Source organism: Typopeltis vanoorti, chromosome 26, assembly GCF_054136105.1.
Source record: "Typopeltis vanoorti isolate ZY-2024b chromosome 26, IOZ_Tvanoo_1.0, whole genome shotgun sequence".
NCBI lineage: Eukaryota > Metazoa > Arthropoda > Arachnida > Uropygi > Thelyphonidae > Typopeltis > Typopeltis vanoorti.
In genome coordinates, this window is record NC_143574.1 from 16,981,330 (window position 1) to 17,008,456 (window position 27,127).

At 38.0% G+C, this 27,127-nt stretch overlaps 1 protein-coding gene across 1 annotated transcript in view; it reads left to right on the top strand.

Moving 5' to 3' along the window:
* The window catches only part of LOC150092364 (uncharacterized), a 295,890-nt gene extending 283,631 nt beyond the window's left edge, over positions 1-12,259 (top strand). Inside the window, exon 19 of the mRNA XM_090414851.1 lies at positions 11,676-12,259. Coding sequence (XP_090270977.1) covers positions 11,676-11,870 — 195 coding nt within the window. The 3' untranslated portion in view covers positions 11,871-12,259. The remainder of the gene's footprint in view (positions 1-11,675) is intronic.
* The last annotated feature ends 14,868 nt before the right edge of the window (positions 12,260-27,127 follow it).

A 27,127-nucleotide genomic window follows, 5' to 3' on the forward strand; every position in this document is an offset into this window, starting at 1 on the left:
AATTGTTATCTTTTGAGGAGTGCCAAAGAAAAGAGATTGAACGAAGAATTCACCTTGGATGGATGGCTTATGGGAAAATGAGAGACATATTCAGAAGTGACATCCCTATGGGTCTAAAAAAGGAAAGCTTTCAACCAGTGCATACTTCCTGTCCCAACATATGGAGGAGAAACATGGACTTTAACAGAAGCCCTAAACAAAAAGCCGAGAACAACATAACATCGCATGGAAAGAAGTATGCTAAAAATAGCATTAAGAGATAGGAAGACAAATACCTGGATAAGATCTCAAACAGGTATCATGGATATTGTAAAAATACATTAAACAGGCTAAGTGGAGATGGGCTGGCCATATTGCCAGATGCAGTGACGGGAGATGGACTAGAAAAACAAGAATGGAAACCAATGGATGGAGCAAGATAAAGCGGAAGAACGAGAAGAAAGTGGAGGGATGAACTGGAACAAATTGCAGGAGTGATATGGATGGGAGAGGCAGAAAACTGAGTGATATGGAAAATCATGGGGGGGGGAGACCTTCGTCCAGCAGTGGAGAGAACCAAAAGGTTGAAGAAGTAGTAGTACTGAGTGAACCATGGAAGCTGGTTATTTTCATATATAGCAGATATCCACTTACTGATTAATTAGGACAAAAAAGAAAAAAAAAACTTTCATAGTAAGCAAATTTCATGATCATTGAGCAATGAGGATTTTTTTTTTTTTTACCTTTCAGTTGTCTAAATTGTTTTTTTGTGTTTGATATACAGATGGTGTTTTAATAAAGAATATGTAAAAATGTATAATATGTTTCATGACTTGTTTTTCTTTTTTTCAAGAAAATATGTATGTAAAAGTAAACATGACTAAAGATTACACTTTACTTTAAAAATAAAATAATTAAGTAGTTTAACCAATAAATGTAAAAGAAAGATGCATTTTTGGAAACCTGCTCAAAAACAAAAATAAATAAATAAACATTGATAAACACATCTATTTATTGCTTTTTAATTAAAAAAAAACCTTGACAAATTGTAACAAGAAACTTAAATGAAAAATATTTTAAAGTGATGCAAAAAATCACACATTCACCTTTTTTTGTTTTCCCTAGCTTGTTCAGCAATACAAATTTTTATATTCAAATTGTGAACTCTTTTTTTTTTAGATTTCTTAGTTGTGCCTTGTTTGAAACTAATTTGCTAATTGCTTTTTTCTTAGGCGCATGAGAACTAGGTAAACAATTCATTAATTCAAATAGTTCAAAATCTCAAAATAGGCAAAGCATGCATGTCTACATGTACTCTGAGTACAGTTTCTTGATTAAGCATATGTGTGATGCATGACAACAAAATGTTTTTTTCTTGCATGCTCTTTTGCATAAGATGAGATGAAAAGCTGAAGATTTATTCTTTCTCTCTGACTGACTGTAAACAAAAACAAATAAGTTGGAAACTTGTTGTAGGTGTCACGTATACAAAAAGTGGGTTTGGTTGCTTGAAAAAATACATTGCACATTTTGGTTTAATATTTATTTTATAGCATGGTATCTTTGTGCGTTTTTGGGGGGGGGAGCAAGTTCAGTGCTTTGTCACTAATAACATCATCAGATTTTACCCATTTCAACTGTAAAAAAGAAAATTGTGTACCTTTGAAAAATGTTTAATACATTCCAAAGGAAAAATTGTGTATACTGTAGTAAGTAGACACCTACTGTACTTTGATATTTAATTTTAAAGTTCTAATAATAAATATAAGAAACTGATCTTTTGTGAATATACATAAAATTAAGATTTACAGTACATAATTGCTATTTACATAAATATAATATTATTTATGTGTAGAGCACAATTCTTATTGATAGGATATATCCAAATAGTTATATATGTATTTGATATTATAAATCAAATATCACAGTAGATGCTCACTATAACAAACTTGCTGGGACTATGGGAATATTTTGTTATTGTGGATAGTTAATAGTGAATTTCTTTTAGATAGCATTGTGCCTTTCAGGATTTGGTGAACACTTTTCAATAGTTATACCGGATTTGTGATGGTGTTTGCTATAGTGAGAGTCAACTGTTCAAATTTTTAAAATTAGTTATTTTGAATATTAAAAAATATATTAAGTTATTTATTGGAGATAGTGTGGGATCATTCCTTTTGGATGCAAGACCACGTAGGTCTTGAGACTACTAATAATCACTGTTGTAGGTGTCACATGCATTAATGAGTGTAAATCCTACTGACAAGTGCCGTTTCCCTCCCACATATAGCACAGATTGATGTAGCAGATAAGAATTCAAAGTGTACAGATGTTGGGTGAGATGGAAATGGAGTCTTTTTGTAAAAACCTATTCTTTCTGCCAGGCTAATACAAATTTTTAACTCAACGGATTTCTTATTTTTCTATTTCTGAAGAATACTTATGGGATTCAACAGCCAGAGCTCACTCACTCTCCTTATAAAGCATTTCTAGAATTTGTAACTTTTGTCATAGCTGTTGTTAAATGGCCATCTTGTATTTCTCTTTACAACTTGATAATATTTGTGTATCCCTTTCATCATAGTTTTGTTTAGTACAGATTTATGTCAGTACATTGTCCAGGTTTTGTTGTTTTTCAACTAAAGTAGTCAAAGTATTTTCTTAATGCAACTTCCACCCATGAATAATTGTGAACTTATAGTGTATTAGTACCATGGGTAAGCTAAGTTTTTTTTTACATAATCTAGAAACTCTGCTCTAGAGAACTAGATATGGAACATTTTCAAGCCATTTTAGGTATCAAATAAGTATATGCTTATGAGTAGATTCACATTCATAATGGCTGAGCACCCCCCCCCCCTCTCTGTTACAAGTCTGGCAAGATCTCATGTACCTGCAATGGGAACAAGGTCAGCAACTATAAAGAATGGGAAGAAAAATACCAAAATGAAAACAAGTGTGAACCACCAACTATAAAAAAAGGAATACTAGTGAAGAATCAAATGCTACTAATAACCAGCGTGAAAACCTAAATTCAAATGCTGCATTGAATTGTGCAAATTATACGGTTGATGGCAAACCTCAGAGAACACCCTCCAAATCTATTTCGTAAATATACTCATTTCTAACCTAAGTGCTGTTTTATTATCATCTCCAGTCTGCAAAACCTCACCTACTTTTCCTGACAGAAACTCAAATTTCAATCTCAAGCACTACTCTTCAGCTCGTCAAATTATATTCCCTTTGTCTCTTTCACCTCAAAGGTGGAGTTTGTTCTGTGTTCGTATATCATATCAAAGAGTATATTCTTACTAAATAGCTTAAGGAAATTACAACGTACAATAGAATATACATTAAAATAAATTTTAATACACTTCCAATATTTCGGCAATGTCACGTTGCCATTATCACAGGAACTTAAATATAAGACACGTGCACGCAAACACAACACGTAAATGAGGAACGAAGCAGGATGCTATTCTTTCTCCTTTGTATAGTTGTATACTATACAAAGAGTATAGTATACAACCCCAGCGAAGCCCTTTAGGCAGAAAGACCTGGGTTCGATTCCCGTCCGTGACATGAGGATCCTTTACCTGGTCTCTTTTAACATAAGGTGAATTAGTCAGTCTCATATGGAGTTGGGGGGGGGGGGGTTCACCTTGAAACTTGGGTTTTTCGTCCCCCAGAACAGGCAAACTGTCCCAGGGAACACACACATGGATTACAGTCAGGAATATTTAAGACCCAACCATAGGCATGAGTTGTAGTTATGCCAGTCCCGAGCCCGGATAAAATGGGGGGTGGGGTGAGATGGTGCCATACTTCCCTATAAAAAGGGCCTCATGGCTGTTGTATCATCCATCATATGCTAAATAAATAAGCATGCAACCTAAAATATCCTGAATTTAACTGCTGTTGGGTGAAGAACTTTTTAAATAATTAACTATAAGTAGTTTATATCAACTATGAATGATTAACCAAGTTTGATTCTATAAATTAAAGATGCCAAGAAATTATATTCTTGGTTTCATACTTTATCCAAGTGTAAACAAACAAAGTTTGTGCATGAATTCACTTTATGACTGGGCTACTTGTGTATAGAGGCTAATGACTTCATCAATTCACATCAGTTGCTTTAGTATCCTATAATGTAATGCACATATCCTTATGGATATATATAATGCTATGCATTATTGGAAGGGCCACTACCCAGACTGGTTTTGACCTTTATTGAGGTCTCATCAGAAGATGATGAGATCTCATCCAGAAGCGATACTAAGGTTGAAGTAATGCAGAAATCATATGGCCTTTCCCATAATGCATAGCATTATACATGTCTGTAAGGATATATGCATTACACATTATGAGATACTAAGGCAATTGATGTGAAGTCAGTAGCCTCTATTATAAAGTCCAGTCGTGAAGTGACTCCACACACACAAACTTTGCTTGCTTACACTTGAATAAAGAATGAAACTAAGAATATAATTTCTTGGCATCTTTAATTTATAGTATAACAAGGTGAAAAAAAAACGTTTCAACAGGTTTGATTATTTATCATCTTATTCCTGATATGTATCCTCAGAGGATTTGCAGGATATTATGATAGTATTACATGAAAACATTACATCATTACCTACCTCCGATCAATAATTTTCCTCCAAATTAATCTGTTTTCTGTCAAGACTCCAACATCATCAGATCCTATATTTCTGCCTTCTAAGGCACTCCAGCTACATCTTGGTCTTCCTCTGGATCTTTTTCCTACCAACCTGGCAAAGAACTCATCATCATCAAATTCCTGCCATGTACCCTCAAGGGGTGTACAGGATATGATAGTACTACATGAAAAAAATTACATCATTACAAACTTCCTATCTAAAATTTTCCTCCAAATCAGTCTGTTACTTGTCAAGACTCCAACATTATCAGATCTTATATTTCTATCGTCTAAGGCACTTTGTACCGTATCAATCCACCTATATCTTGGTCTTCCTCTGGGTCGTTTTGCTGCCAACCTGGCAGAGAACACTTGTTTTGCTAATCTTTCTTCACCCATTCTGTTTAAGTGACCATACCACCTGAGATTAGCTCTGCTAACATATTCCTGGATACTGACAATGTCAAGTTCTTTCTTAATATCCTCGTTTTTAATATGATATTGCCATTGATGCCATCTGTTCACGCCTCTATTCTTTCTCAGGACTCTCATATCTGCAGTCTCTAGTCTTTGGTCAAGTATTTTACTTCTGACCCAGCTCTCAGATCCATAAGTTAAAACTGGTTTGAACACTGTCTTGTATACAGCTAATTTAGTGTTCCGACTAATTTCTCTCTTATTCCATATGAATTTATTCAATTAACTTCCTACCATACCAGCTTTGCTGATTCTGTTGTCTATTTCTGTATTGAATTTACCATCGTCACTAAAAATTGTGCCTAAGTAGCTGAAATGTTTTACTTGTTCCATAGGTTCTCCATTCACAACACAGTTGACATTTCAATGATTCTGCCTATTTTCGTTGTCTTTGTCTTTTTATTGCTGACCTTCATACCATATCTATTACAAAAACTATTCAATTTAGTCAGAGAATCTTGCAGACTTGTAGCGGATTTATTTAGAAGTATAACATTATCTGCATAAAGCAAAGAGCTGATAACATCTCCAATTTTGATATCATGTTTAATACCACTTTCCTTCATAATGTGATCCATATAGATAATGAATAACAGAGGGGATAATGTACATCCTTGTCTCACACCAGATTTAACATTAAACCATCTTCTTGTACTTCCTTCAATTCTAACTGCTGACTTACAACTCAAATAAAGACTAAGTATTGCTTGATATAATGCTGCATTGACACCATATAACTGTAGCATATTGAATAGCTTCTCTCTTGGCACCTTATCATATGCCTTTTCCAAATCGACAAAACTTAAATATAGATCTTTGTTATATTCCCATGCTTTCTCGACTATTTGTCGTAAAGTGAAGATCTGATCTTGACAGCCTCTATTTGGCCTGAATCCAGCTTTTCTTCCACAATTCTTCTCAATCGTTTCTCAAGTATACTTGCATAGATCTTGCCAGGAACACTTAGTAGGGAAATACCTCTGTAATTCTCACATTCAGTTTTATTTCCCTTTTTATATATGGGTACTATGAGAGCTCTACTCCAATCATCGGGAATTCGTCCTTCTCTCCAGGCTTTCTGAACTCTGCAGTGCAGCCACTGTAAGACTTTTATACCACCATACTTCAGCATTTCTGGTCGAATATCATCTACTCCTGCTGCCTTTCCACATTTTAAGCCTTTGATGGCTTTTTCTACTTCAAGTATGGATATGTATTCCTGCCTGCATGCCTGGTCAGTGTTTTTTACCACTGTGCTGTCATCACTGCTTGTTTCATTTAGCAGTTTTTCAAGGTAATTACTCCATACTTCAAGGATATCTTTTTCTTCCATTTTCATGTCACCTTTATCATCTCTAACTCCTTTTACAGCACTCTTTCCTCCATTCCTAAGGTTCTTCAACAACCTCCAGAATTCAGGCAATGGCAATCAAGGAAAGAAGGAGTAGCAGTCAGTCTCAAGTGTTGTAATGTGGGCAGATATGAGAATGGGGAACTGGACAATGAGACTTATTTGTGCCTATGGTCCCACAGAAGGTTCTACTAAGGTAGAAGTGGAGGAATTTTTTGATGCTTTAGAAAAAGCAACTGACACAATGAAAAAGGAAAAGTTGGGGATCTAAATGCAGAGCAGGAAATGATTGTGAGACATACAAAAATATTTTGAAAAAATTTGGAGGAAAGAGCAAAGCTAATAATAATGGCAAATATCTGTTGTATTTCTGCTCAGGACATGGACTGGTTATTACTAACACCATGTTCCAACATAAAAATTTGCACTTGCACAAATTCACATGGAGAGAAGAGGCGAGGAAAAAGAAAAGTCTCATTGACTATGTAATTGTTGATAGTGATGTTTTCTCCCTGGTGCAGGACACCAGAGTGTACAGAGGATTTGAAATTGGAAGTGATCACTATTTAGTCTTGAGCAGGATAAAATTGAATTTCATATTGAAAAGAATGACATGTAAGAAAGTTTTAAAGCGAATAAAAGTTGAGCAGCTCTCAGATGTGAACTGTAGACTAAAATACACAAAGATTATTGAAGAAAAAATGAAAGAGTTTCAGAACAGGAATCAAACCTTGGAGATTCAGTGGCAAGCCTTGAAGAAACCCTGATTGATTCAGCTAGAGGGGCATGTGGTGAAGTTGTCTGCAAGGATAGAAACATCAGAACTCCCTGGTGGACACAGGATGTTAAAGAGGCAGTGAAGGAAAAGAAGAAAACATATCAAAAGTTCATGTCAAATAAGTCAGCTTGTGCTCTTAGAGAATACAGAGACAAATGCAAGAATGCTAGACACTGTAAAACTAGCTAAACAAAAGTCATGTAATGACTTTGGCAAGAATATAGAAAATAAATATCAAGAAGGTGGCAAAGAACTCTTCTTTTGTTAATCTTTCCTCTCCCATTCTGTTTAAGTGACCATACCATCTGAGATTAGCTGTGGTAGCACATTCTTGATTGCTAACAATGGCAAGTTGTTTCCTAATATTCTCATTTTTAATATGATACTTCCATTAATGCCACCTGTTCACTCCCATAATCTTTCTTACAACTCTCTCCCATGATGAGTCTTTTGACTCCATGGAGGCCTGAATAATAATAATAATAATTTTCTCCAGTCTTTGATAAGTGTTTCATTTCTAACCCAGCTTTTAGATCCATAAATTAAAATTGGTTTTGAACACTGTCTTGTATACAGCTGATTTAGTGTTTCGACTGATTTCTCTTTTATTATATATAAATTTATTCAGCTGAGTTCTACCATACCAGATTTACTAATTCTGCTGTCTATTTTCATATTTAATTTGTCATATTCACTAAAATTATACCTAAATAACAAATGTTTTACTTTTTCTATAGGATCTCCATTCAGAATATAGTTTGTTTTAATGTTTCTATATAGAATATCTAGATCATCTAGAATTATCTTCAGTTTTCATGTCACCTTTATCATCTTTGATTCCTCTTATAGTATTCTTTCCTTTATTTCTAAGCTTCTAGCTTTTTTATATTTTGCTGGTTTTATATTTCATTGCTGATTTTCATACCAAATTTATTATTACAACAGTTATTCAATTTAGTTGGGGAATCTTACAGATTTGTACTGGATTTATTTAGAAGTATAACATCATCTACATAAAGTAAAGAGCTAAGATTAACATCACCAAATTTGATACCAGGTTTAATGCCACTTTCCTTCATAATGCTATCTGTATAGTTAAATGAATAACAGTAATGAAAATGTGCACCTTAGTTGCATACTTTATTTAACACCAAACCATCTTTCAGTACCTTCTTCAATTCTGATTGCTGACTAACAACTCAAATAAAGAATATGTATTCAGTATAATTTCCCATTTATACTATATAGTTGAAATGTTTTGAACAGCTTTTTTCTTGTCACCAATCATCCAGAATTTGACCCTCTGACTAGACCTTCTGAATTGTGCAGTGCAACCACTGTGAAACTTTTATACTTCCATATTTCAGCATTTCTGGTGGAATATCATCTACTCCAGCTGCCTTCTTCCACATTTCAGGTTTTTGGGCTTTTTCTACTTCAAGTACTGATGTGCATTCATGTTGAGTGTTTTCTATTACTGTGCTAACACTGCTTGTTTAATTTAGCAGTCTTTCAAAGTAAATACTTCAGACCAGTGAAGAACATATAGAACATCTAGAATTATCTTCAGTTTTCATGTCACCTTTATCATCTTTGATTCCTCTTACAGTACTCTTTCCTCCATTTCTAAGCTTCCAGCTTTTTTATATTTTGCTATCTTCCTGATATTTATTTATTTATTATTATTGAGTGACACCTCCAAGGAGTTCAAAGACTCATCAAGGGAGGGCATCTACTCAACTCTGTCTCCTCCTCCTCAACTCAGTCCACCAACTACAGTGAACCACATAATCTAAACCAAACTTTCACCTGATAGACATCAAGAAAAGCTTATGTAATTGGAAAGTGAATAGTTTTATGGTCCTGATAGCATTCCTTTATTTCAAGACATTGGAGGGTAGGGGAGATAACAAGCACACAGTTACAGATATCTTTTCCTTCATTTCTTTATATACTGTTCTTGTTCAAATTAATACTGAATTTTTGTTTCAAAATCCTTGCCAAAAGTGTCCTTACCTCAATGGTTCTTCATATAAAGGAATCACCAACACAAAACCTGATCTTTATTTTCATGCTTGCACTCTTTAAAGCTCTGCTTTCTCGCCCCTTTCTTTTGGGTCTGTATCATATCATCTGCCAGGCATTTCTCCAAATACTCAATCTCATGTTTTGTTCTGTGAAGAATCCCATGTAAGTGGTCTATCCTTCCCATTATCATCTGATCATTCTCTTCATTTTCCACTGTGTTTTTCCACTCATACCACTTGCAACATCAACTATTCCAGTTTGCATTATCACTCATTTCATCTTTCAAGTCACCGCTATCACCCTTCTTACTCTCTCTTCACACTTGTTACATTCACTCACGAAACTCGTTCCCAGTTTCATTCTCTTTCCAAAAATCTCTTGTTCTGCAAAAGCTATTCATTTCACACAGGGCTGCAGCGAATGTGATCATTCACTATTAAAATTGCCCACCGTTGTTTTGTGTATCAGCACCATGATGCACAATACAATGTACAATAAAACAAATATTAAACCTGACAAACAAATATTAATCAGGAGTTGCACATAAAGAAAAGGTTTTGGAGGGATTATAAAGAAACGGGTGATCAGCATGCCCATGAGCGATATAAGGCACAGGCAGGAAGGATAACCAGTATGGTAAGGAAAGCACAAACTAATTATGAGAGAAAGCTAGTTGATAAGGCCAAAAGAAACCCTGAGGAGATCTTTTGCTATGTGGCAAGTAAAAGGGAATGATTATGGAAGGATGACTTCAAAAAGTGCTGATGGTGGAGAGATAAGAGAACTAAAAACATATAGCTGAATTTCTGAGTGAGCATTTTGAAAAGGTATACCATCTAGGTGGTGTCATTGCAATGCCAGATACGATATTGACTGACAGAAGAATGGAGGTGCTTAAAATATTGCATAAAATATTGTGAGAATGTGCAAGAGAATTATCAGCTCCTCTGACCATGCTGTTTAATTTAAACCGCAGTAGTGGAAAGTGGGAAAAATAGTCCTATTGCATAAAGGAGGCTCCAAGACAGAGGTAGCAAATTAGAGATTATTCAGCATCTCAGGAATAGTAGTTAAGGTATTGGAGAAGTTGATCTATTCTTAAGGTAAGTGACAGAGATTATGGCAGTCTGTGGAATGCTCCTTCTGAGAATAGATTGATGGTCTGTAGGCTTCAAAAATTAGCTGATAGATGTTTAAGTTATTAAAGGGGTTTTATAGGATTGACACTGGAAGTTGTGTAAGAGTGGTTAAGCAAGCATGTTAGGACTAGGGGTTTTTTGCTTGGAGGGTAATGAATGGGTGATTGTGGGTGCATCGTCAATGTATGAGTTTAAGGAGAGGTAGGATGGGGATTGTGTGAATGATGGCTTACGTGTGTGTGTGTGTGTGTGTGTGTGTGTGTGTGTGTGTGAATAAAGGGATCTCACAATAAGTCTTTGACTGCATGGAGATACCTGTATAATAATAATAACAATATCTGCTATAGTTAGTTTCTTTATGTAGATAGTTTGCATAAGACATCTGTCACTCATTTATCTTTGTCTTTCTATTAAAATGATTTGTACTTTTGCAAGTTTTTCTTTGATCTTTCTAAGTAAGAATGCTTAAACACTTACTGAAGCCAGTGTTACTTTTAGAGATGTTGCAGGTATAAGTGAGAGACCTCTCTTTATTACTCCCACTGACGAGACCTCAATAAAGGTTGAAACTGGTCTGAGTAGTGGCCCTTCCCTTAATGCATAACAGTATATACATGTCTGCAAGGAGATGTGCTTTGCATTATGGGAGATACTGAGACAAGGAGTGAGAGCTTGGTCCACCTTTGCTCGTAGTTGCCTGGTGTTGCACTACCTTACCTCAGTCCTGAAGATATTTTCAGGTGCAAACTTTGTTTGCTTACACTTGGATAAAGGATTAAACTAAATTTATTATACTAATATTTCTCTAGTATTTTGTGGTATTCTTGCATTAGCAGTTGTCTCTGGCCAGGTGCATTCAAAATTTATTTTTATTTTATTTTCCTTTTATTTTGGTCCAGATTATTTTTGTACGCTTTGCAATACTTGAAACTTGATTAACATTTACACAGAATATTATTGCTTAGTTTCTTCACTGTTTCAGTCTTTGTGAAACATGTGTATACTTTGAAATACATCAGTTCCAGAGATGGCTCCCCATCTTTGTACAATCTGAACTATAATGTTCCTTAATGTATCTGTATTTCTTTCTGTTATTTATTTCTTTATTTATTTATTAGCTATTTTATTTGTAGTTCTAAAATATTGCTCAGATACAAGTGAGCTATTTCAATTTACACAGAATTAAATTCTGTAAAATAAAAAAAAAAAATATATATATATATATATGTATGTATATATGTTTTGTTGTTTTTGCTTTAGATTCCATATGGTGTCAGCGAACAGGATTGGTGTTTACTTAATGATAAGAATGCTTCCCCTGAAGAAATATCTAATGCGGTGAAGAGGATTGTGAGCATTCTAAGAAATGAACACTTAAGAGAAAAAACAACTAAAATTGAGAGGAGAAAGAAGTTAAACTTACGGAATTTAAAAAGGACTTATTCTAAAACATAAGGGTAAAATAAAATTATTTCATAGATTTTTTTTTTTATTTAATCATGCAACCAGTCACTTTCTTAATGGAGGGGGGGGGGAGACTATATTTTGTCATGATGTGCTCGAAATCTGATTTAAATGTCCTGCCAGCAAACTTACCAGACACACTGAAGATTTTTTTAAAAAAAAATCACCAAAGATATAAATAAAGAAATCGTCTTACCCTTTTAGAAGTCCACCAGGCCATTACTGGTAGTTGAGTTCAGGGATGTCAATGATTTCAGAACTTCATAGTAAGAGTATGGCAGACAGTTACAACCTAATCCATAACAGGTGGTATTGTCTGGAATAATGTATTTGAATGTCGAGTTTACTGGTTTTGATATTAAAACCTGAGTTTTTGTAAGGGGAAACCCTTCTTGAAAAAGTGTTATAAAATAAACTTTAAAAAAAAAAAATTGTAATTTAAAAATTATCATTTTTGTGAATATTACACTTTCCATTTTATAGTAACAGTATCAAGTTAAAAATGGATCTTAAAATCTTTTATTTAGGAGAAAAAATTGTTAGTAAACTTCTGTGGAGTTTGAAGTTTTATTGGGGGATGAGGAGGGATCTTACCTTAACCACCGGTGTCATTGTCATATTACACATTAAACTCATTTATAAATTATAGCTGGATTAATTTTATATGTATATAGACAAATTGCTGAATTTCTCATTTTAACAAAACAAAATAGTGAGCTAGTCAGCATATTGAAATATGAATGCCATTGCTTCACTGATTTTGTCTCTTAACAGAGACCTAAAACTATTAAATTTTGTACAGTTTCCTAAATAATAATGTATTACAGAATTGACATCCATCATATGGCTGGAGAATTAATATATAAGAATATCATCGTCCTCGTTTTATACAAATATGGATCATTGCCTGTTGCATTCAGCTTTCTATTCCATTTACAGAGAATTTGTTTTTATACTGGAAATAAATGGTTTGTATTCTTGTGTATCATTCTATTTAATGGTATTGTATGTTTCTTGTATAGTTTCTACTTATAGTTATTGCATCATAATTCTGTGAGAGCTATTAATTCTAATTTGGAATATTTCTAGGTGATAATTTAGGCGGTAGATGGCGGTATTGTAGTTGCAGTTCGTTGTAGTGGGTGGAGAGAGAGAGAGTTGTAGAGTAGGTGCCCCTGCCTTGATGAGTCTTTGGCCTCCCCGGAGGTGCTATTTTGACATCATGTGCATTCACTATTGCTCTACCCAACTTTGCATCATCAGCAAACAAATGAATAGTTCCTCTCAGATCCTTTCCGACATCATTAATGAACAAATTGAATAGTAGTGATCCAAGAACAGAACCCTGTGGCACACCACTAGTCACAGGTCGTCTTTTGGACTCTACTCCTGAATAAACTACACTCTGATATCTCTCCATCAACCACCCTCCTATCCATCTCACCAACCCTATATCCATCCCCATATGCTGCAGTTTGCTGATTAGAATTCTTTGTGGTATCCTGTCAAAGGCCTTAGCAAGGTTCAGCATTATGACTGTAAACCCATTACCCTTATCCAGCTCAGCTGTCACTGTGTTATAAAACGTGAGCAAGTTAGTGAGGCATGATCTACCTTTCACAAAACCATGCTGTCCCCCATACAGTATCCTGTTATCATCTATCCATTCCTGTATTTTTCTCTTGACTACTTCCTCCAAAACCTTGACAACGACTCCTGATATGCTGATCGGTCGATAATTTGCAACAGCAGTCTTGGAACCTCCCTTATGTAGTGGTACTATTTCCCCCTTGGGATAACCCAGACCCAAGACTCAAACTAAACAAAATGGTCAAGGGCACTGACAATTCTTTTGCCGCTTCACGTAAGATCTGAGCTGGTATACCATCCAAGCCCACAGATGTATTCACATTAAGGTTTTGTAATATACTATTCACCTTCATTTCATTCATCTCAATTCCCATATAACCTGTTGGATCTTTCATTCCTGCAATATCACCACCTGAATGATATATTCTTGCAAAGTACTCACTCAGTAATTTCACTATATCAACTAATTCAGTTACGTCCCTACCATCGACATTCCTTAACATCATTCTGCCGTATACATTTTTTCTTTTACTTGCAGCATATCGGAAAAACTGTTTGGGATTCTCTTTAGCTTGCGTGGCTAATTTCCTTTCATAATCAGCCTTTGCTTTCCTTACCACACTCGTTACCTTTCTGGCCTGTGCTTTATACTGTTCGTGTACCTGCAAGTCACCTTTCTCCTTAAATTTCCTACACAGTTGTTTCTTTTTTTGCAGCTAACTCTAAATCCATCACCATTCCCTACATCCGAGGCACCTCAGAAAAAATTACATGAAGGGTATAGTATGTTCAGGAGGGACAGAGAGAAAAAAAAATGGGGGGGGAGAGTGTTATTGATGATAGCTGATGAACTGCAGCCAAGGAGAATTGAAGTTGAACTGCAGGATAGTGAAGAGAGCACATTTGAGGTTATTTGGTGTGAGATTGAGACAAGCAGAACAAAATATACAGTTGGGTTCTGCTATAGACCAGGTGATGGAATAGATGGTGGAGGTAGTATGCATAGACAAATAGATGCAATGAGTGGAAGGAGGGCAATTATTATGGGGGATTTCAACTATGGTAACATTGATTGGAAGGAGGAGAGGACACAGGGGAGGAAGGAATTGGATTTTATGTAGTTATTAAGGGATAACTACCTGAGACAGCATGTAATGGAAAATACTAGGGGTTCAAGAGTGCTTGACCTAGTAATTGCATCTGAGAATTTGACTGTAATGAATATGACCACTTTACCACCAATTGGTGTGAGCGACCATAAGGTTTTGACCTGGGAGGTGACCAAATGTGTGCAATTTTCAATTAAGAAAGGGTACATGTGGAAGTGCCGGATTGGTGAGTATGACAAGCTCAGGAGATTGCTTGGTTCAGTGCCATGGCATGTAAAACTGCCAAGGGCTGGATGTTGATAGTGCATGGGAAGTGGTAAAGGAGTGTTTGAAGGAAGTAATGGCTGACTGTATACCTAGAGTCCGGATAGTAAATCAAGTAGGGGTTAAATGAATGAATAACAGCCATATGGCTGGTTTTTGTGGGGCAGAAGGCTTTCTCTTCAAAAGTCTCCATAAAGAAGTTGGACTCCCAAAAATACATAAAGAAAATGTGCCATTATGTCTCATAGGGATGACATTGATTCCCCCACATACAAATTAGCTAAACATTTGGCCAAAGTGCTCACACACTATACTGGCAACACATCATCACACACAAAAAAAAACTCAGCTCACTTCAAAGCCAGCATAGAAAACCTTACACTCCAACATACTGACATAATGGTGAGTTTTGATGTCTCCTCCTTATTCACAAATGTCCCACTCAAGGAAACCTTAGAGCTAATTCAAGCTAAATTTCCTCCCAATATCTCAGCCCTATTTCAGTTCACAATGAACTCGGGCTATTTTGTTTGGCAGGGAAAATTCTACAAACAAATAGAGGGGACAGCCATAGGTTCACCACTCTCCCCACCCTTGGCCAACTTCTTTATGGAGACTTTTGAAGAGATAGCCTTAAACTCTGCCCCACAAAAACCAACCATATGGCTTCGCTATGTTGATGATGTGTTCGTTATTTGGCCACATGCCTCAGGCCTAAGAAACATGCCAAACCTCAACAAATTTGGTTGCATGAGACTGCCCCAAATTTGGGAGGCATACATCAGGAGCAGTGGGCGTAGCTAGAGCTTTTGCCACCCCTCTCAGTACACACCAAAAATACTACAAAAAGTCAAAACAACATATAGGGAAATAAATTTCAACATTCTAAAATGTTAATTTTCTTGCTTTTCTGTTAGCAAAATCGATGACATTTGCGAAGTCTATTTCATAGTAATGTAGGTAATTCTTAATCAATTTTATTAAGAAAAATTCCTTTCACGACTAGCAACACTTACAGCAATTGTGAGGAAAATTTGCATTAGTATGACAATATTTGGAACTGAGTTCTCGAGACTGTATTTTAGAATCAACTGTAAAAGTTCAGAAAGGTTCAAAGTGTCACCCAGGGCAGACCCCGCCCTAGCTATGCTACTGATCAGACCTTCAGCCCAACAGCCAAGAATACTTACATAGCCCGCTAAGGGGCACCATCAGGATTTTAGGAGAAATAATAGCTTCCTCACTTTGTCCTCGTTTACTGTATGTATTGCCTGCATGCACGTGTCTTTATTTTAAGTTCCTTTGAAGATGGCAACATGACGTTGCCGAAATATTGGAAATATATATTAATGTTTAATTTAATTTATATTCTAGTGTATGTTGTGAATTCCTTAAGTTAATTAATAATCAAATCTCTACGAGTAATATGTGGCCTGATCAAAGCTTTGTACAATGGAATCATAACATCCTTACTTCTACATGTCAGCATTCTCTGCATCATTCCCATAATCCACTATTTTAACAGAATGTCTACAAAATTTCAAGTCCGTATCCACTATCGCCCCAAGATCTTTCATCTCTGAAATATCCCCACTAATCCTATACATTGCTTCCCAAATTTTAAAGCCTTACTCTTTGCTATGTTAAACTGAATCCCCAAGGCTACAGCATGCATACTACTTCTCATAACTCTCTCCAACTTTACACCATCTGCAAACAACTGAATATCACCATTTAAGTCCCTTCCAATTTCATTTACATACAAATTAAACAGCAATTTGAAAACAGACCCCTGGGGCACATCACTAGTGACATTCCTTTTCTGTGATATTACCCCCCCCCCACCATAGACAATCTACCTGATACCTATCAGACATCCAATCTACTATCCAACCCCATCTGTCCCAATTTAACTGCTAGTTTTTGTCGTGTGGCATTCTATCAGAAGTCTTCGAAAAATCTAAATACAGTTGTACCTCGAAATAAGAGTTTAATTCATTCCATGACCGAACTCGTAAGTCAGAATGCTCATATTTCAAATCAGTTTTCCACATTGAAATTAATTAAAATGCGATTAATTCGTACCAGCCCCCAAAAAAACCACTCCAATTTTTTTTTATAGTAGTGTATTTATAATGAACAAATATTGTATACAAACAAAATAAAACCAAATACAATCTAAAGAAATAAACAGATGTTGGTGGAGCCGATTAGCGTATGGTATTAATTTTTTCTTTCGCTTCACTTTTGCTTAACTTAATTTTCTTCTTCACTAGTTTTTTTCTTTTTTGCCACGCTTTCATCACTTTCATCTGCAGGGTTTCAATAGAAACCTGTCCAAGGAGCTTTGTTTCTTCCTTCCTTTTAGAATGTTTCTGAAATGAGTTAGGCAAGTGTCATTAAATAGCACTGCTGCAAGACCAGTTGCAACTTTTTCAGGGTGTTTCTTTTCAATAAAGTCCGAAATTTTTCCCCACATTGCCAACACTTTCTTTATCTCATTTGAAGAGATAACCTCCTCTGTGGTTATACCAATTTCTGCAGAGCCTCTGTATGTTTCTGCGTGTGTGTAGTTCCATCAACTCCTCCGTCAGTTCCTCAGAATGTGTAGCGACAAGATCTTCGATGTCTCCCTCATCCACCTCCAGGCCCATGGACTTTCTGAGGGACACAATCTCCTCCAGCACTTCCTGTTCAGATCTAAATCCTTCAGCCACAGCTTTTTCTATGCAGAGGTCAAGGTCCTTTTTATAACACCCTGCCAGGCCATATCCATAATTTTGAGGCATATGACAATGTTGTAGTGGTCCTTCCAGAACTCTTGAAGGGTGAGGTTTGTGCTCTCCGTAACCTAAAAGCAGCGGCGAAACATATGTTTGGTAAAAAGTTTCTTGAAATTGGAGATCACCTGTTGGTCCATGGGCTGTAGGATAGGGTGGTGTTGGGTGGAAAGTAGAGAACCTTTATAAAGCTGAACATCCTCGAGGATGTCGTCATCAAGGTTTGGCGGGTGGGCAGGAGCATTGTCAAGGACGAGAAGGGCTTGCAGGGGTAAGTCATTGACCTTGAGGTATTCCTTAACAGTAGGACCAAAGACCAAGTTGACCCACTGCATAAAAAACTGCCTGGTGACCCACGCCTTTGGGTTTGCCCTCCACATAACCTGCAGTTTTTCTTTTAAAACCTTATGTGTCTTAAAGGATCTGGGGTTTTCTGAGTGGTATACAAGCAGCGGCTTGATACTTGCAGTCGCCACTCGCATTTGCACACAGTGCGAGGGTCAACCTATCCTTCATGGGCTTGTGATCTGGCATCTTCTTTTCTTCTGCCGTTATGTAAGTTTTGCTTGGCATCTTCTTCCAGGCGAGCCCTGTCTCGTCACATTTGAAAACTTGTTGGGGGATATATCCTTTGGCCTCGATCAATTCAGCAAAGATTTTTACAAATTCCTCAGCTGCCTTAGAATCGCTGCCTCACCATGCCTGACAACGGAGTAAATGCCGGTCCTTTTTCAGAAATTTTCGAACCACCCACGACTGGCTTTGAACTGCTCTTGTGAAGCCTCCTGTGCTGAGGTATCTGGGGTCTGCTGAGGCAAATCTGCGTAAATGGCTCGTGCCTTCTCGCAAATTATAGTTTCTGTCGCAGTGTCTCCTGTGAGCTGCTTCCCTGTCAACCAAAAAATCAGCAGGTTCTCCATCTTTTCATGGACAGAGTTGCGTAGCTTTGAAATAATTTTAACGCCCTTAGCTGGAGTTATAGCCTTTATCGAGTCCTTCTGCTTCAGAATAGTACATATCGTAGAAGTAGTGTGATCGTACTGCATTGCCAAGTCTATTACTCTTACGCCTTGCTCATGTTTGTCTATTATCTCACGCTTTAATTCCATGGATATCATCTTTTTTCTTTTCTCACCACTGTTCTTTACACTCACCTTCTTTGGACTCATGGTTATACTAAAAAAATTAGCTAAATAACTGTACATACAAAAAAAAACAAAATTAAAACTCAGCATGACAGAAATGCTTCTGTTGTGAAGTAAACATGTGAACTGAACGACGCGCAAGACTCGGGAATCTGAGCAGAATGGTGGTTGTGACATCACTGAAGCAGGCTCATATCTCAAATTCTGACTTGTAACTCAAGGCAAAAAATCGACTTGGTGACGGCTTGTATCTCAAAGTACCACCGTATACTACTCTATTCATCACCTTGTTATAATAAGTAAGCAGATTGGTAAAACATGTTCTTCCTTTAGCAAATCCATGCAGTCTGTTAAAGAGAATTCTGCTGCTGCTGCTGTCAACCAAGTTCTGAATCCTTGTCCTCACTAGTTTCTAAAACACCATGACCACACCTCCAGACCAGTTGATTGTGTTAGACTAATGCTTCGTTGAGCGTTGATTCTTAATTTTGAATATGACTTATCAGTTGCTTCCTTGTGGCCAGGGATCCTAAAATTCTCCCTGGGTCACAGACTATAACAAATTTATTTGTTCTGCGCCAGTTAGAGTTATCTATCTTAATAAACTATGGGTCCATAACTATCCTTCTTGACTCTAATCAGGTAGGATGGTGTCTGGATTTTTTGGAGATTGCAGTCATGCCCTTTTCTAGCCTTAATATTACTTAATCACTCTTTCCCCTTTTTTTACAGTCCGTATTTTGGTGAGTGGCAATGTTGTTCTCAAACACAATTCGATGACCAGGATTCAACTATAAACATAGTTTTATTTTCACACCAGTATACATGAAACATAAATCAATCAATTCGTTAATTCTCTTAAATTAGATTAAACACTTTACATAGCATTACATGACAATTTCAGAATATGACATATCTATTATAGTTCGCCCACCGATTTGAGGTCCCTCAACACTTCTGTGCATGTCAGAAAAAGGAGAATCCATTCCGATAATAGGATAATCAGTCTGTCTTCTGGGATGTAATAATAAACAAACTGAGTGTGTTTATTATTACAGGTCGGAAAATTTAGTTTTTCTTTTACGAACATTGCTGTTTTTAAAGTGTAACTATTTTGCTTGTATAACAGTTGGAAAAAATGTATGTAGAGTGTTAATACGTGCAAATACTGCGTTCTACATAAAACAGTGTCACTTCGCTCCATGATAAGTTTCCTTTTATTCTGGGACTCTTTAAAACAAAATCCGATTTCATGAAGTATTTTCCTTAAAGTTATCTTTTCCCAGGAAAATTAATTTTTTTTTTAAGCACAGGAATCAATTTCGGAACAGTTGGCACTCTTTTCTCGACCACGTAAAATTCGTGAATAGCTCTTATAACGTCTACATCAAAATCATTCAAAGCTACGGTTTTGATGATTTTCTTTCTCTGGCGCTTTTTTTTTTTTTTTTTTTTTTTGGAGATTTAAATTTTGGCTTACCTTCACCTTTTGATTCCTTACGAATTCTTTTAACAGTTGACCCCGATACGCCCGCAATTGCACTTGCACGTTTTATGACTTGAGAAAGGGGAACAAGAAGACGGCCTTCTGACGATTCTTTTTTGCAGAATGTCGCGAATGGCACATTATTCAATATTCTTTTGCAAGAACTACTGAAATGTGTAACAATAGAACTTGTTGACTGTACTGTATCCATCATACAAATTAATAATAAAAAAATAATGCAAAAAGAGAACAACGAAAATCAAGCTAGTACTAGTACAGCGATAGACAAGAAAGCACGTGATTTCGCATGTTGGCGACCAATTCGTACATCCCTAATTTCTTTCTCCCCTTCAGCATGAATCGACTATTCTTGGCACCAAGCCAAGAAGGGATCTAGAAATGGTGGGCGAACTATATCTTCTATGAGAGGGCATGCACATAGGTATATACTAAGAATTGTCTAGACATGTATCTTTAGGGAGACAGCTAAGGTAACATACACAAACAAATTCTTTTGCAAAGATCACATAACATGGCTCTTTGGACTACCAGTCCAATGTCCCTAAAAGCTCCACTAACTAACAAAATAGTCTCAGTCTTCCTTTCTGCAAATGTGCTTAAACTGAATTTTTCATTCAACACTCCCTCTTGAACTTTAGCTAGGTCAAAATTACCTTACCATTTCTTGCAGCATACGGTCTCCTTCAATCACCACGTGCGAGTCACGTGCATATTCTGGTTGGACCTTTGTTCACTCTGCAGATTGCTTTCTCATCTCATGGATTGATGCGCATTGGATTTCTGCCGTCGTTGGGAAACATCTGAGGTTCCTGTCTGGAACTTCTGTATTCTACAGGAGGGACATCACGGTTCGGGTTTCATTTTGGATCCGGGCCTTTTTTCATCGGTCTGCACTTGGAGGTTTTTTGTCAGACCTCCTTCTCACGTCATACTTCTTTCACCTTCTTCCCCACTCTCCCGATTTTAACAACAACAATGTTACTGGTTTGCTGGGTGAAGCATAAAATGCTTTTTGTTTTCCCTTTTGTCTGTGTCGAGAAGCTTGATGGGGGGAGGGTTGTGAGCCTTATGCTTGCACTTTGTGAACTATGGGGCTAGCTCTGTTCTGCTGAGAGCAGGATTGCCTTGGGTCTTTTATGTTTATGATAGTCATCTTTACTGTAACTGGAAACTTGTCTGATTAGTGGGTTAGGATGAGAGTGTGCATTGCTAAAGAACTTTTTGGCTTGGTCCTGCAGGAGGGAGTGGATGTCTTGGGTTCTGGTTTCTCTATGAATTGGCGTGTTTCTGACGAACCATGGGGCATTCAGGATCATCTGCAGGCACTTGTTTTGTATCCTCTGTAGTTTCAGGATGTTGGATTTGGATGTGTGATAATATGCGTATGTGATAACTGGTTATATTACCATCTGGTATCGTAGCAGCTTGTTGCAGTTGATCAGGGGGTAGAGCTGGGCTATGGCTCTGGATGTCTTTGTGCCTATGAGCTTGATGTGGCTTAGTTTTTGGTCCAGGTGTGCTCCAAGGTATCTGGCTTCTGTCTGCCAAGGTATCTTTTTTCTGAGCAGTTGAATGTCATCTTGGATGAGGGCTTTGCGTCTGGTGAATAGTATAGCTGTGCTTTTGTGGGGGTTTACTTGTATCCTCCAGTCCGAGAACCATTTCTCTAGTGTTGTGGTCTCCTGGAGACAACTGATCGCCAGGTGTGGTCGGAGAGATCTTGTCATCATGGCTATGTCGTCCGCGTATAGGGCTGTGATGGTAGTCCTTGGGTTCTCTGGGATGTCTGCCACATAGATTGTGAAAAGTAAGGGAGCCAGTAGGGAACTCTGTGGTACTCCTGCTAGGATTTTGCGCCTAATTGAGATGGTGCCATTTATTTTAATCTGCATAGATCTGTCAGTGAGGTATGATTTTATTAGTCTGATAAGGTTTGTTGATATGTTGACCTGTATGAGTTTGTAGAGTAATCCTTGATGCCATACCTGGTCAAAGGTCTTTGCAACATCCAGAAACACTGCAGCTGTGTGCAGGTTCCAGTTGTATCCTTGTGTGATGTGCTCCACTAGTCGGTGTATTTGTTGCACTGTGCTGTGTACATGGCGGAAGCCAAATTGTTCATTTGGTATTATTCCTAATTTGTCTGATTTTTTCAGCAATCTTTCTTAGGTTGGTTAGGAGGCTGATAGGACAGTAGCTTTGTGGGAGTTGTGGATTGTTTCCTGGCTTTTTTATTGGTATGATGTGGCAGCTTTCCATGCAGTGGGGAAGTGTTGTATCCTCAGTATTGCGTTGGTTATGTTAACCAGGTACAATAGCCTTTCGAGGAAGTAGTTTGATGATTCTGTTTGTAATTCTATGTGTATCTGGAGCTTTTTTGTTATTAAGATGTTTTATGATGTTGGTTATTTCCATTGGAGTAGTGGGGGTGATGCTGTCTGGGTTGTCCGTGGTCAGTCTTAAGGTACGCTTGCCCTGCTGGTGGATTTTATAAATGTGGGTGATGTTTATGTTGTCATATGATGGGCTGCATTGTTTTTCTAGGTTGTTTGCTATTGCTTCTGTTTTTTCTGTATCAGTGTGTGCAGTTCCATGTGTGGTCTGTATGGGGGGGTAGTGGGTTGTGTTTGGTGCTCAGGGTCTTCAGAAATTTCCATATTGTGTGATCTTCTGGGTTGAGTGATGAGAGTTTATTTTCCCAATCCTGATTCCTGTGGTTTTGAAGTGCTTTTCTGACTTGGTTGGTCAAGTTGTTCAGTGTTTTCTGGTCCTGTGGGGCTCTTGTGTTGTCGTATCTTTTCCTGGCTTTGTTTTTTGTTCTGATTAGGTCCTTGATGTTTTCTGGGAGCCGTCTGGTTGGGTGGTTGATTGTGGTTTTGATGACTGCTTCTAGTGCTTTTTTGATTTGGTTTGTTAGATTGCTTACTGCGTCATCTATTTCTTCTTATTTGTGGATGGTGGGTGTAGGGCCGATATATTCTGGTAGGATTTTCGCTAGCTTGTCTCATGATATGAAGGTATGCTGGGGAGCCAGTTGGTCTCGCGTGCCAAGTTTGATCAGGACTTGGTTGTGGTCAGATGATAGTTCATTGATCGTCTCTAGTTGGTACTGGTAACTGATGTTTTTAAGGATAGCTATGTCGAGTACATCTGATCTGCCATGATGGCTGTAATGAGTGTGCTCGGTGGGTACTGCTACTACAACTGAGTTAAGTGTTGAGTAGTTGTGTAGTATGCATCTACTTCTGTTATTTGTGGTGCTGAACCATGCTGTGTGTGTTTAGCGTTTAGGTCTCCTGCAGTGATGGTGAGGTTTGTGGTGCTAAAGATGGCATCCAGGTCTTCTGTCAGTAGAGGGTTGCTTGGTGAGTTGTAGGCAGCATAAATCTTGAGGCTTCCTGCATTGTTTCTGTGGACTTGTATTCAGGTTGGTAGTCTGTGGGTTGGATATGGCATTGTGGTGGAGGTATGGTTTGATATAGATGGCGTTCCCCCCCCCTCTGATACTGAGTCTATCCATTCGGTACATTGTATATCCTCTCACTTTTTGGTTGTTAGCAGGTTTTAGGTGGGTCTCGTTGATGAGTATTATGTCCCGGTTGTGTCTTTGTGCAAATTCCTGTAGTTCTAGTGTCTTACTGGTGAGGCCGTTGGAGTTCCAGGCGGCAATAAGGAGCGAGTTGGGTTTTACTTTGGTTTTATTCATTGTTGAGTACTGCCAGTATGGAATGGGTTCCTTGTAGGAATCTCTTTGTGGAGGATGCCATTGGGTTTGTTCTGCTGAATTCTTGCAGCATGGTGGCTAGCGAGGCAATCAGTATTGCTGTGATTTTGGAGCCTGTTTGTTTGCTCATATTGTGTCCTTTGGGTGGGTTGCTTCTGCATAGGTCTTGGGGGGGGGCCTGACTTCTTTGGTTAGGGTTCTGTCAGTTGGCTGGTTGGTCAACCAGGATGCTTTGAGTGGGGGAGGTTGGGTGGGTCTTGTAGTCCACACGATTTTTGGGGTGGTAGTTGCATCCTTTGTAGTTGGCTGGGTGGGGTCCTCCACAGTTGGCACATTTGGCTGGTGTGGTTCTTGGTTTTGTGCATGTAATGGTTTGATGTTTCTCTTCACATTTCAGGCATTTGGATTCAGCTTTGTACTTTTGGCAATGGTGGCATTGCCCTGCTGATGCCCTTTTCCTGAGTGGTTCCCTTGTTATTTTAAGTCTGCAGACTGCAGTTATGTCGTAGATTTGTTTTTGAGTATTGTGGGCCTCAACTAACACAAGTGGCATTGGTTGTTTGTTGGATTTGAGAATCCGGCTGACTTTGATTGGGGTTAGGCCCTGTTGTGTGAGGTCTGTTGTGATCTCCTCGGTGGTTATGCCTTCGGCTACCCCTCGGAGTACCACCTTGAGGTTTCTTTCGCTGCTCAGGGCAAAGGTGTGGTACTGAATCTTGGTGTTGTCCATTATTTTGGTCATTTGTCTGTAATCCGTGACCATTGTTGGTTGGATATTAACCACTTCGTCTGTGTTTTTGGCCCAGGAGTAATATATTTTGTGTTGTCTGAGGTTGCGTGCTATCGTGGTCCATTTGTCTTTATTGCGAAGGATTACTGGGGAGCCTTTTCCCTTTTGTCTTGGACTCCTTGTGCAGGTGTGTCTTCTTCCATTTGAATGTCAGCAGTCCTATGCCTTTTACTGGTGTGTTCTTCTGGGGGGTTCGCCTGAGTGGGAACTTCGGGTGGGGGGGACGTGTTGCTCCCCTCAGTCATATCTTCCTCGCTTCCTTCATCGTTAGTGCCTTCTGGTTCTACTTTAGAGTAATCCTTGAACGGTGTGTGTGTGGGGGGGGGAATTACTCTTATAGTTCAACCTTCCCTGGCCAGTTGTCATTAATAAGTTTTCCTAGCCTTAGGAATTCCCTGTATACATCATCGAAGTTAAGGGGTTTGTCCATTGTCGTGAATCTAGATTCTACTAATACAAAATTGGCTGGCACTTACCTTCAATGTTTTCATCACAGTTCCATGACTCACTGTTTTACTGCACAGTAGTTAATCCAAATTGTTGTACATTCGTCATTCACTAATCCACTCAGCGATCTCAACAATCACTCCAATAATCACTCGAGATCAGTCACTACTCCACTAACCAACTCACTCCTCTCCCAATTTTCCTATCAACTATCAATTTTACTGACATAAGGGGTGAAGCAAAAAGCGTTTCATATTCCCGGCTATCTTGAGAGAAACTGTGAGTGGAGAAAGTTTGAGCTAATTGCTCGCCCTGAGTGGGCTAGGAGATTAGTCCTCAGTGTTGAAGTTTAGGATGGCTTTAGGTCTTTTATGTTTGAAATAATCCATTGCGTCATAATCTGCAGCCAGTTGGATCAGTTTGTTAGGGTGCACAAATGCTTTTGAGAAGAATTTGATTGCTATAGTCTGCATGAAAGTGTAAATATAGGGGACATTTGTGTCCCGATGTAGCTGGACAGTTCGGATGAACCATGGGGCGCCCAGGATCATTCTGAGACATTTATTCTGGACACGTTGTAATTTGAGAATATTAGAATTTGAAGTATGACTCCAGGCCGGTGAAGTGTAGGTGAGTATTGGATGAACCATCAGTTTGTATGTGAGAAGTTTGATTCTGGTGCTCAGCTTACTGTTTCTGTTAATTAGCAGATAGAGCTGGGCTATGGATTTTGATGTTTTGCACAGAGAGTCTTGATATGGGAGCTGAAAGTCAGTTTTCTGTCCAGTATTACACCAAGATATTTGATCTCATTTTTCCATGGAATTTTAGTGTTCAAAAGGAGAATATCTTCATTAGGAAGCAGTGATCTTCTGGAGAATAGGACAGCTACACTCTTCAGAGGATTCACTTGGAGTCGCCATTTGGAAAAATATTGTTTGATTAGCAGTAGGGTTTCTTGATGGCTGGGTGAGGCTTTAAAGATCTGGCTAATATCGCTGTATCATCAGCTTACAGGGCTTTGAAGATAATGGGTTGTGTGGTATATCATACAAGTATAAGGAGAATAGGATTGGTGCTAGTAAGGATCCTTGTGGAACTCCTGCCAAGATGCGTTTTTGTGTCAAGACTACCCCACACATCCTGACTTGCATGCGCCTATCATAGAGGTATCTTTATAAGATGAATGATTCCGATTGGTACACCAGATAATATCAGTTTGTATAGCAAACCATAATGCCAAACCTTGTCAAATGCACTGGCTATGTCAAGGAAAACAGTCCCAGTGCATTGACGCCAGTTAAAACCCGTGGTGATGTGTTCCACCAATCTGTGTATTTGCTGCGTGGTGCTATGCGACTGTCAGAAGCCAAACTGCTCCTCAGGCAGGATATTTAATCAGAGTACTGAATCTTGAAGTCTGGTAAGAATTACCTTCTCAGCAATTTTGCCGAGATTTGAGATGAGGCTGATTGGTCTGTAATTTTGAGGCAATCTGGGATCTTTTCCAGGTTTATGGATTGGTATTATGTCCGCCAGTTTCCAGTAGGAAGGGAAATGTTTGTAGTGAAGGATGGAGTTAATTATATTTGTCAGGTGGACAATAGCTCTACGTGGTAGAAGCTTTATAACTAATATTTAAGGAAATTGACAGCGTATACTGGAAATATAGATTAAATAAACTTTAATATACACTTTCCGATATTTCGGCGAACGTCACGTTGCCATCTTCTTGGGAACTTATTAAAAGGACACGTGCACACAAGTACTAATACAACAAATGAGACTGAGGCTAGGACGCTAGCTTTTTCCTAAAGTCCTGATGGTGCCCCCTGGCGGGCTATATTGGTAGTTCTTGGCCTTTGGGCTGAAGTTCTTTTGATAAAAGTTTC